The following is a 15,449-nucleotide window of genomic DNA, read 5'->3' on the forward strand; positions in this document are numbered from 1 at the left end:
GGTGTGAATGGGGTTGGTAAGGTTTGTGTCATAAATCCCTCATTTCACTCAGGTTCATAGATAAAATTTTCATGATCTTTACACAGGTCTAAAATATTCTTATCCTCATTCCTACAGCCCCAGCAACTTCTCTTTTATCTGTTTCTTCTAGTTGTCTTTAGCTCAGCCTGGCATCTCCCTGGACATTGAACCCCATCTTTCCACAAAATCCATCATCTATATAAAACCGTACTGTCATCAATTGTACTTTCACTTTGATTGCTGCCATATCTTGTCACACTAAAAAATTTCTCTTATACAGTCTACAGACATTCCATCTGCTGTTAAAACCAGTCCTCTTCCTGTATTCTATCTCTCGACCTCCTCCATCCTGCCACCTTCCTCCTTTAGGCCATCATGTACCACTTGCAAATGCCTCTGCATGCTCCAGGGTGGGCCTGCTTATATCACTTTTTTAAATAAATTATCATTGAAAACTTAATTTGTTTCATTTAATGCAGATAAAGTGATTTGAAAATTGTAGATTATAAGACAGATAAATTACATTCCATCCTGGATTTTTCAGTCACAAATCAACACGTAAGAAGTCAGTATCTTTTGCGATGTATTCTCCTTCTCTTATCTGAAACTGTGATGTGTGGAATGTCAAAACCTTGGTAGTAATAATACTATATGACTCCACTAGACTAGTAAGATACATAATGTCTCCTCACTGTTCCAGGTTGTCCATTTATTGGATGTGTTCCCACAGGGTCTGGGTTTCATGTTGGTCTTCGAGTTTATGCCATCTGGACTGCAGGAAATGATGCGTGACCTTGATAACTGCCTGACAGAGAGACAGATTAAAATGTATATGACCATGTTACTTAAAGGGGTAGCATACTTGCATAAGCATCGTATCATGCACAGGGTATATATCATATTTTGGTGTTTGATTTTACTAACTAGTAAGACTTAAGATATACACTCCTGGAAATTGAAATAAGAACACCGTGAATTCATTGTCCCAGGAAGGGGAAACTTTATTGACACATTCCTGGGGTCAGATACATCACATGATCACACTGACAGAACCACAGGCACATAGACACAGGCAACAGAGCATGCACAATGTCGGCACTAGTACAGTGTATATCCACCTTTCGCAGCAATGCAGGCTGCTATTCTCCCATGGAGACGATCGTAGAATGCTGGATGTAGTCCTGTGGAACGGCTTGCCTTGCCATTTCCACCTGGCGCCTCAGTTGGACCAGCGTTCGTGCTGGACGTGCAGGCCGCGTGAGACGACGCTTCATCCAGTCCCAAACATGCTCAATGGGGGACAGATCCGGAGATCTTGCTGGCCAGGGTAGTTGACTTACACCTTCTAGAGCACGTTGGGTGGCATGGGATACATGCGGACGTGCATTGTCCTGTTGGAACAGCAAGTTCCCTTGCTGGTCTAGGAATGGTAGAACGATGGGTTTGATGACGGTTTGGATGTACTGTGCACTATTCAGTGTCCCCTCGACGATCACCAGAGATGTACGGCCTGTGTAGGAGATCGCTCCTCACACCATGATGCCGGGTGTTGGCCCCGTGTGCCTCGGTCGTATGCAGTCCTGATTGTGGCGCTCACCTGCACGGCGCCAAACACGCATACGACCATCATTGGCACCAAGGCAGAAGCGACTCTCATCGCTGAAGGACGACACGTCTCCATTCGTCCCTCCATTCACGCCTGTCGCGACACCACTGGAGGCGGGCTGCACGATGTTGGGGCGTGAGCGGAAGACGGCCTAACGGTGTGTGGGACTGTAGCCCAGCTTCATGGAGACGGTTGCGAATGGTCCTCGCCGATACCCCAGGAGCAACAGTGTCCCTAATTTGCTGGGAAGTGGCGGTGCGGTCCCCTACGGCACTGCGTAGGATCCTACGGTCTTGGCGTACATCCGTGCATCGCTGTGGTCCGGTCCCAGGTCGACGGGCACGTGCACCTTCCGCTGACCACTGGTGACAACATCGATGTACTGTGGAGACCTCACGCCCCACGTGTTGAGCAATTCGGCGGTACGTCCACCCGGCCTCCTGCATGCCCACTATACGCCCTCGCTCAAAGTCCGTCAACTGCACATACGGTTCACGTCCACGCTGTCGCGGCATGCTACCAGTGTTAAAGACTGCGATGGAGCTTCGTATGCCACGGCAAACTGGCTGACACTGACCGCGGCGGTGCACAAATGCTGCGCAGCTAGCGCCATTCGACGGCCAACACCGTGGTTCCTGGTGCGTCCGCTGTGCCGTGCGTGTGATCATTGCTTGTAGAGCCCTCTCGCAGTGTCCGGAGCAAGTATGGTGGGTCTGACACACCGGTGTCAGTATGTTCTTTTTTCCATTTCCAGGAGTGTATTTGGCACTACAGATTGTACAGTGCTGTTTATGATCCTAATCTCACATTAGAGATACTTTTTATTTGGTTTATGTGTCAGGTAGTCATATTATTTTCCTTCTCTCTCTCTCTCTCTCTCTCTCTCTCTCTCTCTCTCTCTCTCTGTGTGTGTGTGTGTGTGTGTGTGTGTGTGTGTGTGTGTGTGTGTGTGTGTGTGTGTGTGTTGACATGGTAAGAAAAGTATGTAAGCAAAGCAGAGACAAATGGGAAATCATTCCAGTGAAGATATAGGCCACAAATTGGCATTTTGTAAGCAGCAAAGCTGGTTGACTGTTCATGTGGTACTGTTGTCAGCATTGATGGAAAGAGGTCGAGGAATGGTGAAACCATGAGCAGGCAACAAGGTGTTTGACACTCATGCCTCATCATGAAATGGGTAGTCTGATGCTTGCCACTCTGCAAAACAAGATTGGCAATAATATGTGGAAGACATGATAACAGAGTACAGTGTTGTTGCAGCCACAATTGTTGTGAAGTAGACCAATCAGTGTGCACTATTAAACTTAGGGATTGGTGGGTGAATCACTGTTCGTGCTACTCCACATTGTTGGTCACAATGTAACTGTGTAATCTTGCACCATTGGTCAGAGACTAGCAGCAGCCAGACTAGGGAATTACCATCCCATGCTTAAGCGGCCATTAACACAACAACACAAACAGCAGTGTTTGGAATGGTGCTGTAACTGGGAAGCATAGACTACTGATTAATGGTGTCACACTGTGTTTGTTGACTAATTGCAGTTCTAGCCCAGATGCCTCCTGCAGTGAGTAGGGCAGCGACCTTGAAAGAGATACCATTCATTCAGTGTTTTGGAGCAGCAATGTGTCATGGTGTGGGGAGCCATTGATTATGACTTCGAGTCACAGCTGATAGTGATTGAGGAAACTCAGATAGCACAATGGCATGTCACGGACAGCCTGAACTTGTGTCACCTCTCGTGCAACAGTATTGCGCTGCCACCTTTCAGCAGAACAGTGCTCATCTGCATATGGCAGCTGCCTCTGTGAACTGTCTGCATGATGTTGAGGTACTCATGTGGTCTGCATGTGCCCAGATCTGTCCCAGATAGAACATGTGTGGGACCAGCTCAGGCGTAAACTCCATCCCAGTGCCAGTATCCAGGATATTCAGGACAAGTTACAACAGTTGTGGTCCAGCTTGCTCCATGAGAGGATACAAGAGCTGTACGACACCGTTCCCAACTGAATCATTGCAGGTGTCAATGGCAGAGTGGGCGCTACATCATAATGATAAGTGGGCTCACACTGATAAGTTCTATGTGAATTTAACTTGTTTTTGTAATCTCTGGAATAACATAACCCTTAATGCTCCAAAACAATTGTGCTTGCACCAGCATTGTAGTCTTTTGTCAGATCTGCCACAGATTGTTGCCTATCCTGTTTCACAGAGCAGGCAACCCTTTGGCCCCTTGTTCACCTAGTGGTTGCAGTCTTCCCAAAATATATCATACCTAGTTTTCCTTTCTTTTTTCACTTCCAAAAAAAGCATCTTGACGTCTTTGGAGGGTGGGAGGGGAGGGGGAGGATATCTATTTATTCTCATAAATGTCCATCACAGAATTATGTTGTCACCCTTGAGGGGTCTCAGTTATTTTATTCATTCATGTCAGAAACAAATGCAGTGAATGGTAATTACCATTAAAGACAAATGAAAGGGAGAATTATAAAGCTACTTGCAAATGAACACACTTCATACATCACAATCACAGTGTACGCACTTTTTTTTGTTTCAAGGTGATGGGTGTTAAGAATCTAATGTGCCTTCATCTGATCTAACGGGAAAACAAAGGTAATAAGGGATGGAGAGAGACTACAATTCATATGAAAGATATTCAGGGTGTTTCAAAAATGACTGGTATATTTGAAACGGCAATAAAAACTAAACGAGCAGCGATAGAAATACACTGTTTGTTGCAATATGCTTGGGACAACAGTACATTTTCAGGCGCACAGACTTTCGAAATCACAGTAGTTACAATTTTCAACAACAGATGGTACTGCAAGTGATGTGAAAGATATAGAAGACAACGCAGTCTGTGGGTGCGCCATTCTGTACGTCGTCTTTCTGCTGTAAGCGTGTGCTGTTCACAACGTGCAAGTGTGCTGTGGACAACATGGTTTATTCCTTAGAACAGAGGATTTTTCTGGTGTTGGAATTCCACTGCCTAGAACACAGTGTTGTTGCAACAAGACGAAGTTTTCAACGGAGGTTTAATGTAACCAAAGGACCGAAAAGCGATACAATAAAGGATCTGTTTGAAAAATTTCAACAGTCTGGGAACGTGACGGATGAACATGCTGGAAAGGTAGGGCGACCACGTACGGCAACCACAGAGGGCAACGCGCAGCTAGTGCAGCAGGTGATCCAACAGCGGCCTCGGGTTTCCGTTCGGCGTGTTGCAGCTGCGGTCCAAATGACGCCAACGTCCATGTATCGTCTCATGCGCCAGAGTTTACACCTCTATCCATACAAAATTCAAACGCGGCAACCCCTCAGCGCTGCTACCATTGCTGCACGAGAGACATTCGCTAATGATATAGTGCACAGGATTGATGACGGCGATATGCATGTGGGCAGCATTTGGTTTACTGACGAAGCTTATTTTTACCTGAATGGCTTCGTCAATAAACAGAACTGGTGCATATGGGGAACCGAAAAGCCCTATGTTGCAGTCCCATCATCCCTGCATCCTCAAAAAGTACTGGTCTGGGCCACCATTTCTTCCAAAGGAATCATTGGCCCATTTTTCATATCCGAAACGATTACTGCATCACGCTGTCTGAACATTCTTCGTGAATTTGTGGCGGTACAAACTGCCTTAGATGACACTGCGAACACCTGGTGGTTTATGAAAGATGGTGCCCGGCCACATCGCGCGGCCGACGTCTTTAATTTCCTGAATGAATATTTCGATGATCGTGTGATTGCTTTGCGCTATCCGAACCACACAGGAGGCGGCATGGATTGGCCTCCCTATTCGCCAGACATGAACCCTTGTGACTTCTTTCTGTGGGGACACTTGAAAGACCAGGTGTACCGCCAGAATCCAGAAACAATAGAACAGCTGAAGCAGTACATCTCATCTGCATGTGAAGCCATTGCGCCAGACACGTAGTTTCATTCAGAGACTACGCCATATTATTGCTACGCATGGTGGATATGTGGAAAATATCGTACTATAGAGTTTCCCAGACCGCAGCGCCATGTGTTGTTGACAGTTGTAACTACTGTAATTTCGAAAGTTTGTGTGCCTGAAAATTTACTGTTGTCCCAAGCATATTGCAACAAACGGTGTATTTCTATCGCTGCTCGTTTAGTTTGTATTGCCGTTTCAAATATACCGGTCATTTTTGAAACACCCTGTATAAAATATACAATATTCCACATACCTTCTGGAACTTGCTATAGAATTGCCATGTTGCATTACATGAAGTCAAAGCATAGAAGGCACTCTCCACATATCCATGTCTTGATAAAAGTCCAGTTGATAAAATACACACAGATGTTAAAATGCACACAATTGATAAAAAAGTGCACAACTAAAACCCTCGTATCATCATCATCTGCTGGTGAACATGATTCTCACTAGCTTGCTGCACACCATACTGCTGGCAGAGTGTTGACATAGAGGCAGCACCTTCTATGAACTTATCCATCTCCTTGTTGGGTGGCATGTGTAGTACATGCTAAATGACCACATACAGTGGTTACCAACAATGCATAGTGGTGCACCAGAAAGAAAGCTTGAGTTTTCAAAGTGCTGAATATAATGATTAGGAATGCCTCCTGGCCATACATGTAAATGTACCATGGGCCTATGCCTAAATAGATTGCTGTTGACCAAAATCTTGCAACTTCAGTTGCATTCCTAGTCACAAACAGAACTTATTCAGTGCCAGAAGCAGGCCATAGTTTATAATCCAGCAGATGTTCCATTGTTTATGCTTCTAAATTCACAAGGAAGTGGCATTTCTGTACATTATTCCTGAGTCTTTCAACTTCAGCACAAAAATGGCTCAGTGATGTTCACATGATTCAGTTCTGTTCATGCCCTGAGGAAGGTTCTCTTGAAGACAGAGGCTACAGCAAGGAAACAGTTGTGGGGTCTGAATCTTGCATTGCTACCAACTTCTGTAAATATTGATAGAAAAATTGCTACTTGTTCTTTGGTAGTTGGCTGTTATTTTTTCTCTCTTCAAAGAACTCTAGTGAATTCTGCTGAGACATTGTATCAATTTCAGATCTTATCATCATCTCACTTTTGGAAGTTTAGAAGACATGGGATAGAGTTAGAATTTTATGAAAAGGTAGTCTTGTTGGTGCTTAATCATTTGTCTATCCAGCACCTCCTTGTCCCTTTATCCACTTAAAGCACTTAACAGTTTATGGTTTTATTGGCTTTTGTCGCATTGAAAGTGTTCCTGCCAAACTTTCTGTACCTGTAAGCTTCCACTGTTACCATTGATGAACCATCCATTTATAAGTGATGTTCAACAGGAGAGATTTTGGAGGAGGGTCACTGCATAATTATAAGTAACAGTTAAAGTTATTACTAGGTTGTAGCTAAATGTTAATAGTAATAACTAAATAACATGTTTAACATGTGAAAGATTTTGCTAAACGTTATGGGAAGACCACTGATTACTAATTTTTGTTGTCTGTTAATTTTAAGTGTGGGGCTATAGTTTAAGTTTTAACAAGAACATTAAAAGAAAAACACTTTTGGTACAGACCATTCTATTATTTCTCAAAGTCCTTGACTTTAAAATTTTAAATACCTTTGCATGTACTCTAATCAATTGGGGAAACATTTTTTTGATATTAGAGGCCCCAAAATATAAGTTTGGAAAGATTCAGAATAGTGAGGTGATAAAAATTGCTTCTCTCTCTCTCTCTCTCTCTCTCTCTCTCTCTCTCTCTCTCTCTCTCTCTCCCCCCCCCCCCCCCCCCCCTCTCACATACACTATATGATCAAAAGTATCCAGAACCCCCAAAAACAAGTTATTCATATTAGGTGCATTGTGCTGCCACCTACTGCTTGGGTATTCCATATCAGCGACCTCAGTAGTTATTAGACACCGTGCGAGAGCAGAATGGGGAGATCTGCAGAACTCACGGACTTCGAATGTGGTCGTCAGGTGATTGGGGTTCACTTGTGTCTATGTCTGTATGCGAGATTTCCACACTTCTAAACATCCCTAGGCCCACTGTTTCCAATGTGATAGAGAAGTGGAAGTGTGAAGGGACACATACAGCACAAAAGCGTATAGGCCTACCATGTCTATTGACTGACAGAGTCTGCCGACAGTTGAAGAGGGTCACAATGTGTAATAGGCAGACATCTATCCAGATTATCACACAGGAATTCCAAACTGCATCAGGATCCACTGTAAGTACTATGACAGTTAGGCATGAGGTGAGAAAACTTGGACTTCATGGTCAAGCAGCGGCTCATAAGCCACACATCACGCCAGTAAATGCCAAATGACTCCTCACTTGTGTGAAGACCGTGAACATTGGATGACCGAACAGTGGAAAAATGTTGTGTGGAGTGGTGCATCATGGTACACAGTGTGGCAATCCGATGTCGGGGTGTGGGCATGTCGAATTCTCAGTTAACGTCTTTTGCCAGCATGTGTAGTGCCAACAGTCAAATTTGGAGGCAGAGGTGTTATAATGTGGTCTTGTTTTTCATGGAGGGGGGGGGGGGGGGGCACTTGCACCCCTTGTTGTTTTGCATGGCACAGGCCTACATTGATGCTTTAAGCACCTTCTTGCTTCCCACTGTTGAGGAGCAATCACGGATGACTATTGCATCTTTCAACACAATCTAGCAGCTGTTCATATTGCACCACCTGTGCCCGAGTGGTTACACAACAATAAGATCCCTGTAATTGACTGGTTTGCACAGAGTCCTGACCTGAATCCTATAGAACACCTTTGGGTTGTTTTGGAATGCCGACTTCATGCCTGGCCTCCCTGACTGACATCGATACCTCTCCTGAGTGCAGCAATCCAGGAAGAAAGGGCTGCTATTCCCGAGGAAACCTTCCACCACGTGATTGAACATATGCCTGCAAGAGTGGAAGCTGTCATCAAGGCTAAGGGTGGGCCAACACCATATTGAATTCAAGCATTACCAATGGAGGTCGCCAGGTGTCCGGATACCTTTGATCACATAGTATATTTGTTTAACACAAAGAATCAAGAAGTAGTTATTAGGTGACAAATCAGATAAAGACAGGCAATAATGTTTTAGTTTGATGTTTTTCTCTGTCACATAATCACCTGTTTTACGTGCTGTGTGACAGCTGACATTCTCATGGTCCAATGTTTCCCCTTGTTTTATTTCTGTTGTGGCAAACGAAAACAGTTTTTCAACTCTTCGGAGCAATGGGCATGACTTGTCCAAGGTAACCGCAGAAAGAAGTGGTCATTTTCATAGAAAATCTTCATGGACAAACCTCATTTATTGGTTTTAGTTCATTTGGAATGCCTAAATAGTTGATTGTTATGAAATTGTATACAGTGTTTCCATAACCTTGGGAGAATTTTTTAAGCATTTCTCTATGCCAGTTGGCAACAGTGTTTTTTGAGTTTTGGTCAAATTCTGCAGAATTCGTGGTGTGCAGACATGTTTCACATCTGAATGTTTGTATAGACCCACAGGATATGACAAAGAATACCTCTGTCTCACAGTAAGTCTCATATCGATTATCTTCAGTCTTGTTGAGCCCAGTAGTGATGATTTTTCGAACGACAACCTGTTTTGGTCGACCTTCATGAAATCGATTGCTGATGGCAATATGACTGTTGCAAAATTGTGCAAACTAGTTGCAAACAGTCTTTTCCGATTGTTTTTGAGTCAGACTTTAAAGGAAATTGTAAAGAAGTCATCCAGCATAAATACTGACTATAAACAAACTACTTGGTCAGTTTATGAGCTGCTACTGTTTTAACTTTACCAAATAACAAATTTTAAAACAATAGTGACATCAGCTCAAAATACTGTCATCACGTGATTATTTCTAAAAGCTTAAAAGTTGATCCTTGTATTCATCTATGTTGAAACATCACAGAAAAACTTCAAAATCTTGTTGTGCTGTTCAGTCCAAACAGTGGTTTGATGCAGCACTCCACACTACTCTATCCTGTGCAAGCCTTTTTACTGTTAAAAAGCTTTTGTAACCTAGATACCTCTCAACCTGTTTACTGTATTTGTCTCTTTAGTTCTGCTACAAGTTTTACCACCACTCTAATACTAAATTGGTGATTCCTTGATGTTGCAGAATGTGTCCTATCAACTGATCCCTTCTTTTAGTCAAGTTGTTCCACAAATTTATATACCTCAATCAGTACCTCCTCAGTGGTTACATTATCTACCCATCTAATCTTCAACGTTCTTCCACATTTCAAAAGCTTCTATTCTCGTCTGAACTGCTTGTCATCCACATTTCACTTCCATACAATGCTATGCTCCAGACAAATATCATCAGGAAAGGCTACCAAATGCATGAATTCATATTTGATGTTAACAAATCTTTCTTCTTCAGAAACATTTTTCTTGCTATTGGTTACATTTTATATCTTTCTACTTTGGCCATCATCAGTTATTTTACTGCTCAAATAGAAAAACACAACTACTACATTTCGTAATCTAATTCCCTCTACATCAGCTGATTTGATTTGATTACATTCCATTGTCCTTATTTGGCTTTTGTTGATTTTTTTCTTATATCCTCTTTTCAAGAAACTTCCATCTGTTCAAATTCACTTCCAAGTTCTTTGCTGTCTCTTCCAGAATTACAATGTCATCAGCTAACCTCAAAGTTTTTATTACTTCTCCCTGAACTTTAATACCTCCTCCAAATTTTTCTTTGGTTTACTCTACTGCTTGGTCAATATAAATCGCTCCCCTTTCACACCCTTCAGCTCTTATAACTGCCATCTGATTTCTGTACAGGATGAATACAACCTCTCACTTTTGTGTTTTACCCATGCTGTCTTCAGAATTTCAAAGAGTGTTCCCCCTTCGGGTCTGGGGGTTAGAATAGGCCTGAGGTATCCCTGCCGGTCGTAAGAGATGACTAAAAGGAGTCTCACACTTTTCGGTCCTATTTTATGGTTTGATCTACCACTTTCCAAACTTTACAGAATGTGGTCCATATGGGGAAGGACCCCTTACGTGGTGCATGAGTTATCCATAGTGCTCTTAGATTTGATCTCCTGAACCTCTTGTCATGGCTTTGCATCTCAACCTGTAATTCAACTATTTGGGTGAGGTGAGGGCACTTTCCAGGGTATGTCATCTTCTTCCGTTGTCTCCTGTCCTCTTTCACCCCCGTGATAGTATTGGATTTCTCTGCGCCCAATATCCAGCACAGTAGCCAGTCCGTTGTAGTGGGGCCATCATGTACAGATTTGATGGTAGCCCCCTGACAACACAGGAATCACACTGCTAATGCCTGAGCTGTAAACTCCTCATGTATGCCAAGGAGTAGACGCCTGTCTTCCTGGGGCATCAGGACTCCCGGCCGTGGCTGGGTGGCACCTGTGGGGAAAGCCCCTCATTGGAGTGGGTGGCATCAGGGCGGATGACCCGCAATGAAGTGGAATAAGTCATATCTTGCTGGTGACCGTACGGCGCCAGCAGTCTCTACGAAGGGCAATATCGAGTACAAAGCTGACAGATATGACCCTAAATCGTTTCCCTTCCTTGATACACCATGGGAGGAACATAGGGCTACAGAAAGAAGAGAGCCATATTTGCCTCTGTATTTAGTTTGTAGCAGAATGGACGAGGACTCCATTCTACCTATGAAGCCTCAATTTTTTGTTGAATATCTTGAGGATAAGTTTGGGGACGTGACAGTGCTGTCCAAGATGAGAAGTGGTGCAGTCTTGTTCAGACAGCATCCCCAGCCCAATCCTGTGTGTTACTTGCTTGTGACCGGCTGGGAGATATTTCTGTTTCTGTCACTTCCCATAAAAGCCCCAACATGGTCCAGGGGATTATTTTCCATCGCAACCTCCTCTTTCTGACGACGAGCTCTGTGCCAATCTAGAATGGCGGGTCATGTAGGCTTTGCAAAATGGAGGACATATTGAACAGCACTCCTTGTCATATGGCTGCAGTGTTTTCACTACAGAGCTGGCGGCCATTTCTCATCCTCTTGAATGCATCCGCTCATGTACAGGCGAGTTGCCCCTCCTCTGTACTGACTCTTTGAGCAGCCTACAAGCTATTGACCAGTGATACCCCTGCCATCCTTTGGTAGTGACCATCCAGGAGTCCATCTATGCCCTGGAATGGTCCAGTCATTCCCTGGTGTTTGTGTGGACCCCAGGCCACGTCGGAATCCCAGGAAATGAACTTGCTGACAGGCTGGACAGAAACCACTTCTGGAGATAGGCATCCCTGTAACTGATCTGCGATCATTATTATGCTGCAAGGTATTTCAACTTCGGGAGACGGATTGGCATAATCTCAGTACGCACAGCAAACTGCATGCCCTTAAGGAGACAAAGAATGCGTGGAAGACCTCCATGCGGGCCTCTCGCAGGGACTCTTTCGTTCTATGCCGGCTCTGCATTGGCCGTATGTGGCTAACACGTGGCTACCTCCTCTGTCGCAAGAACCCACCTCTGTGTCACTCTGGCTCACATAAGACTGTCATCCACATCTTGATCTGACTGACCACTTTTAGCCAGTCTGTGGTGGACTTTTAACCTTCCCAGCACCCTACCTTCGGTGTTGAACGACAGTGCCTCAAGCCCTTCTCCCTAAGGTCACCACCCTCCCTCCATTTTAACTCTGTCATACTTTCTTTGCATTTGTTTATCTTGGTGGTTGTCTTTTACCTACATGTGATCATCTCACCTTGCCTTTTTGGGGTGGACATTTTAATGTGTTGCAGAGGGTCTGACTCATCCTCTTTTATTATTGTGACCAGCCAGTCCAGACCATATGCTCTATGGTTATAATACCTTCTTCTACTTCCTTATGGTGTATGTTTTCCCCTTTTTTTGTTCATTCAATTTGTTTTCTTTTTAGGTTTGGTGTTGGGTGTATTTGTACCTTGAACCTTGTTTGCGTCAGGAAAAAGGAACTGATGACGCTGTAGTTTGATCCCTTTATACCCCAAACCAACCAACCAACCGTCTACATATGCTATAAAAGTAGATATGCTTTTCTTTAACGTATCTCCTAAAATAAGTCATAGAGTGAGTATTACTTTGTGTGTTCCTACATTCCTCCATAACCTAAACTAATCTTCCCCAAGGTCAGCCTCGACCAGTATTTCTATTCTTCTGTGAAGAATTCCTGTCTGGATTTTGCAACCATGACTTAGCAAACTGATAGTTTGGTAATATTTACACCTATCCGCACCTGCTTTCTTTTAAATTGGAATTATTGCTGCTTTCTTGAAGTCTGAGGGTATTTCACCTGTCTCATATATCTTATGCACCAGGTGGAATTGTTTTGTCCTTGTTCTACAGAAGGACATCAGTAGTTCGGACAGAATGTTGTCTACTCCAGGAGTCTTGTTTCAACTTAGGTCTTTCAGCACTCTGTCAAATTCTTGTCACAGTACCATATCTTCCATCTCTTCTCCGTGTATTTCCTCTTCTCTTTCTATAAAATTACTCTTAATTTTTTTCCTTGTATAGTCTTAAATATTCCTTCCATCTTTCAGCTTTCCCTTCTTCACTTAGTACCTACTTGCCATCTGAGCTCAGTACCGACTTGCCATCTGAGCTCCAGTATTCATGCAGCTGCTCCTTTTTTTTTTTTTTTTTTTTTTTTTTTTTTTTTTTTTGTAACAACCAGTGTCTTTTAATTTTCCTAGAGGCATTATTTATTTTCCCCTAATTATGTAATTATGCATTTTTCTAAAAGCCTTGAATTTTTCCTCTAGCCAATCCTGCTTAGCCATTTTGCACTTTCTGTCAATCTTATTTTTTCAATGTCTGTATTCCCTTTCGCCTGTTTCATTTGTTGCTTTTTTGTATTTTCTATTTTTATCAATTAAATTCAGTATTTTCTTGTTTTTCCAAAGTTTTTTTTACTAGTCTTTGTATTTTTATCAATGTGATCCTCTGGTGCCTTCCTTATTTCATCTGTCAAAATTACCCATTTGTCCTCTGTTGTATTACTTTTCCTGTTTCAGTTAATCACATTGTAATGCTTCTTGTGAAACTCTCAACAATCTCTGTTTCCTTCAGCCTATCCAGGTTCCATGTCCTTCATTTTCTGTATGTGTGCAGTTTCTTCAGTTTTAATCTGCAGTTCATAACCAATCAATTATGCTAAAAGTCCAAACCTGTGCATGTGGAAGTGTCTTACAGTTTAAAATCTGGTTTCAAAATCTCTGTCTTTACCATTATATAATCAGGCTAAAACCTTACTGTGCTCCACGTCTCTTATAGCTATAAACCCTTCTTTCATGATTCTTAAACAAAGTGTTAATGATGATTAAATTATGCTCTGTTGAAGTTCTACCTCTTTCATTCTATTTCCACAGTCCGTGTTCTTCTCTTCTCTTTCCTTTCCTTCCATTCCCTACTACCAAGTTCCAATCATCCATTACTATTAAATTTTCATCTCCCATAACTATCAGAATAATTTCCTCTATCCCATTGTGCATTCATTCAGTGTCTTCATCTGCAGATACAGCTGGCATATAAACTTGTACTATGGTTGTGTATATCTTAACTATGATAAAGTGTTCTCTGTGCTGTTCATAATAGCTTTTCTTCCATTACTTCTATTTGATTTTGTGTTTATAACTCTATTCTTGGCTAATCTGAAATTCTGTTCATCCTCCCACTGAACTTCACTAATTCCCACTATGTCTAACTTCAGCTTCTATATCTCTCTCTCTCTCTCTCTCTCTCTCTCTCTCTCTCTCTCTCTCTCTCTCTCTCTCCCTTTCTCTCTCTCTCTCTCTTTTATTTTTTTATTTTTTCAACCAACCTATTCATTCAAGAGATCTAACATTTCATGCTCAAACGCATGGAATGGCGGTTTTTGTTTTTCCTGATGGCTACATCCTCCTGAGTTGTCCTGGCATTTAGACCAAATGGAGGACTATTTTACCTTCTGAATATTTTACTCAAGAGAATGACATCATCCTTGAACTATGCAGTGGAGCTGCATGATCTTGTGAAAAGTAAAGGCTGTAGTTTCCCTTTGCTTTTGTCCATTTGCAGTATCCAGAGAGCAACGTCATGTTCGTTAATGTGTCAAAGTCAGATCAGTTCAATCATCCCTGCAACTATGGCAGAGGGCGCTGTCCCTCTTCAGAAACCACATGTCTGTTTCTCCATTCCACAGATGCACCTCAGTTGTGGAGAAACCATATATGTTGTTAGTCAAGATACTGCATAACTTTGTAGCTGCTATCCTCTCCTGTAGAGGCTGAAAACCACATATAAAACACAAGGTATAGAGAGATTAAAGCATGATGACATCATAGAACTAGAAGCTAAGTTCAGAATGTACCAACTGAAGTGCAGATTTTACAATATAGTTGTGAAAGTGAAAAATTGGGGAAAAGTATCTCACTGTCTCCAAATGTAACTGAAGGTAAGTGTAAATATATGCACATGCAGGGTGTAGGTGAATGCAGTGTACAGATGATGAGATAGGAAGTTCTACATCTACGTGATTACTCTGCTATTCACAATAAAGTGCCTGGCAGAGGCAAATGAAAAATGAAAAATAAAATAAAGATAGGTAAATACAGAGGAATAAACGGAATAGAGAAATGAGAGATTAATGAGAATAGGAAATTCGAGTTAAGAGAGTAGCAAAAGATGTAAAATAATGAAAGACAAGATGAACAGTGAGTAAACATAGGCATATGATGCTTCTTATTGGGTTACATTCGAGCCCGGCAGAAGATAGTACTTTGCTATAAAAAAAAAAAAAAAAAAAATACTCCTCCATTATTCGTCTGGAATGACATTAAATATGAGCGAATAGAAAATGGTGAA

The 15,449-nt window shown here is 42.4% G+C and overlaps 1 protein-coding gene across 4 annotated transcripts in view; it reads left to right on the forward strand.

Annotated features, from left to right (window-relative positions):
• The window catches only part of LOC126359583 (cyclin-dependent kinase 20-like), a 41,040-nt gene that overhangs the window by 12,789 nt on the left and 12,802 nt on the right, over positions 1–15,449 (forward strand). For 3 of the 4 annotated variants that reach the window (XM_050007642.1, XM_050007643.1, XM_050007644.1), the window contains exon 2: positions 722–910. The exons of the other annotated variant lie outside the window; for it this stretch is intronic. In XM_050007642.1, coding sequence (XP_049863599.1) covers positions 722–910 — 189 coding nt within the window. The remainder of the gene's footprint in view (positions 1–721; positions 911–15,449) is intronic. 4 annotated transcript variants of the gene reach the window in all.

This window comes from Schistocerca gregaria, chromosome 1, assembly GCF_023897955.1.
Source record: "Schistocerca gregaria isolate iqSchGreg1 chromosome 1, iqSchGreg1.2, whole genome shotgun sequence".
Classification (NCBI taxonomy): domain Eukaryota; kingdom Metazoa; phylum Arthropoda; class Insecta; order Orthoptera; family Acrididae; genus Schistocerca; species Schistocerca gregaria.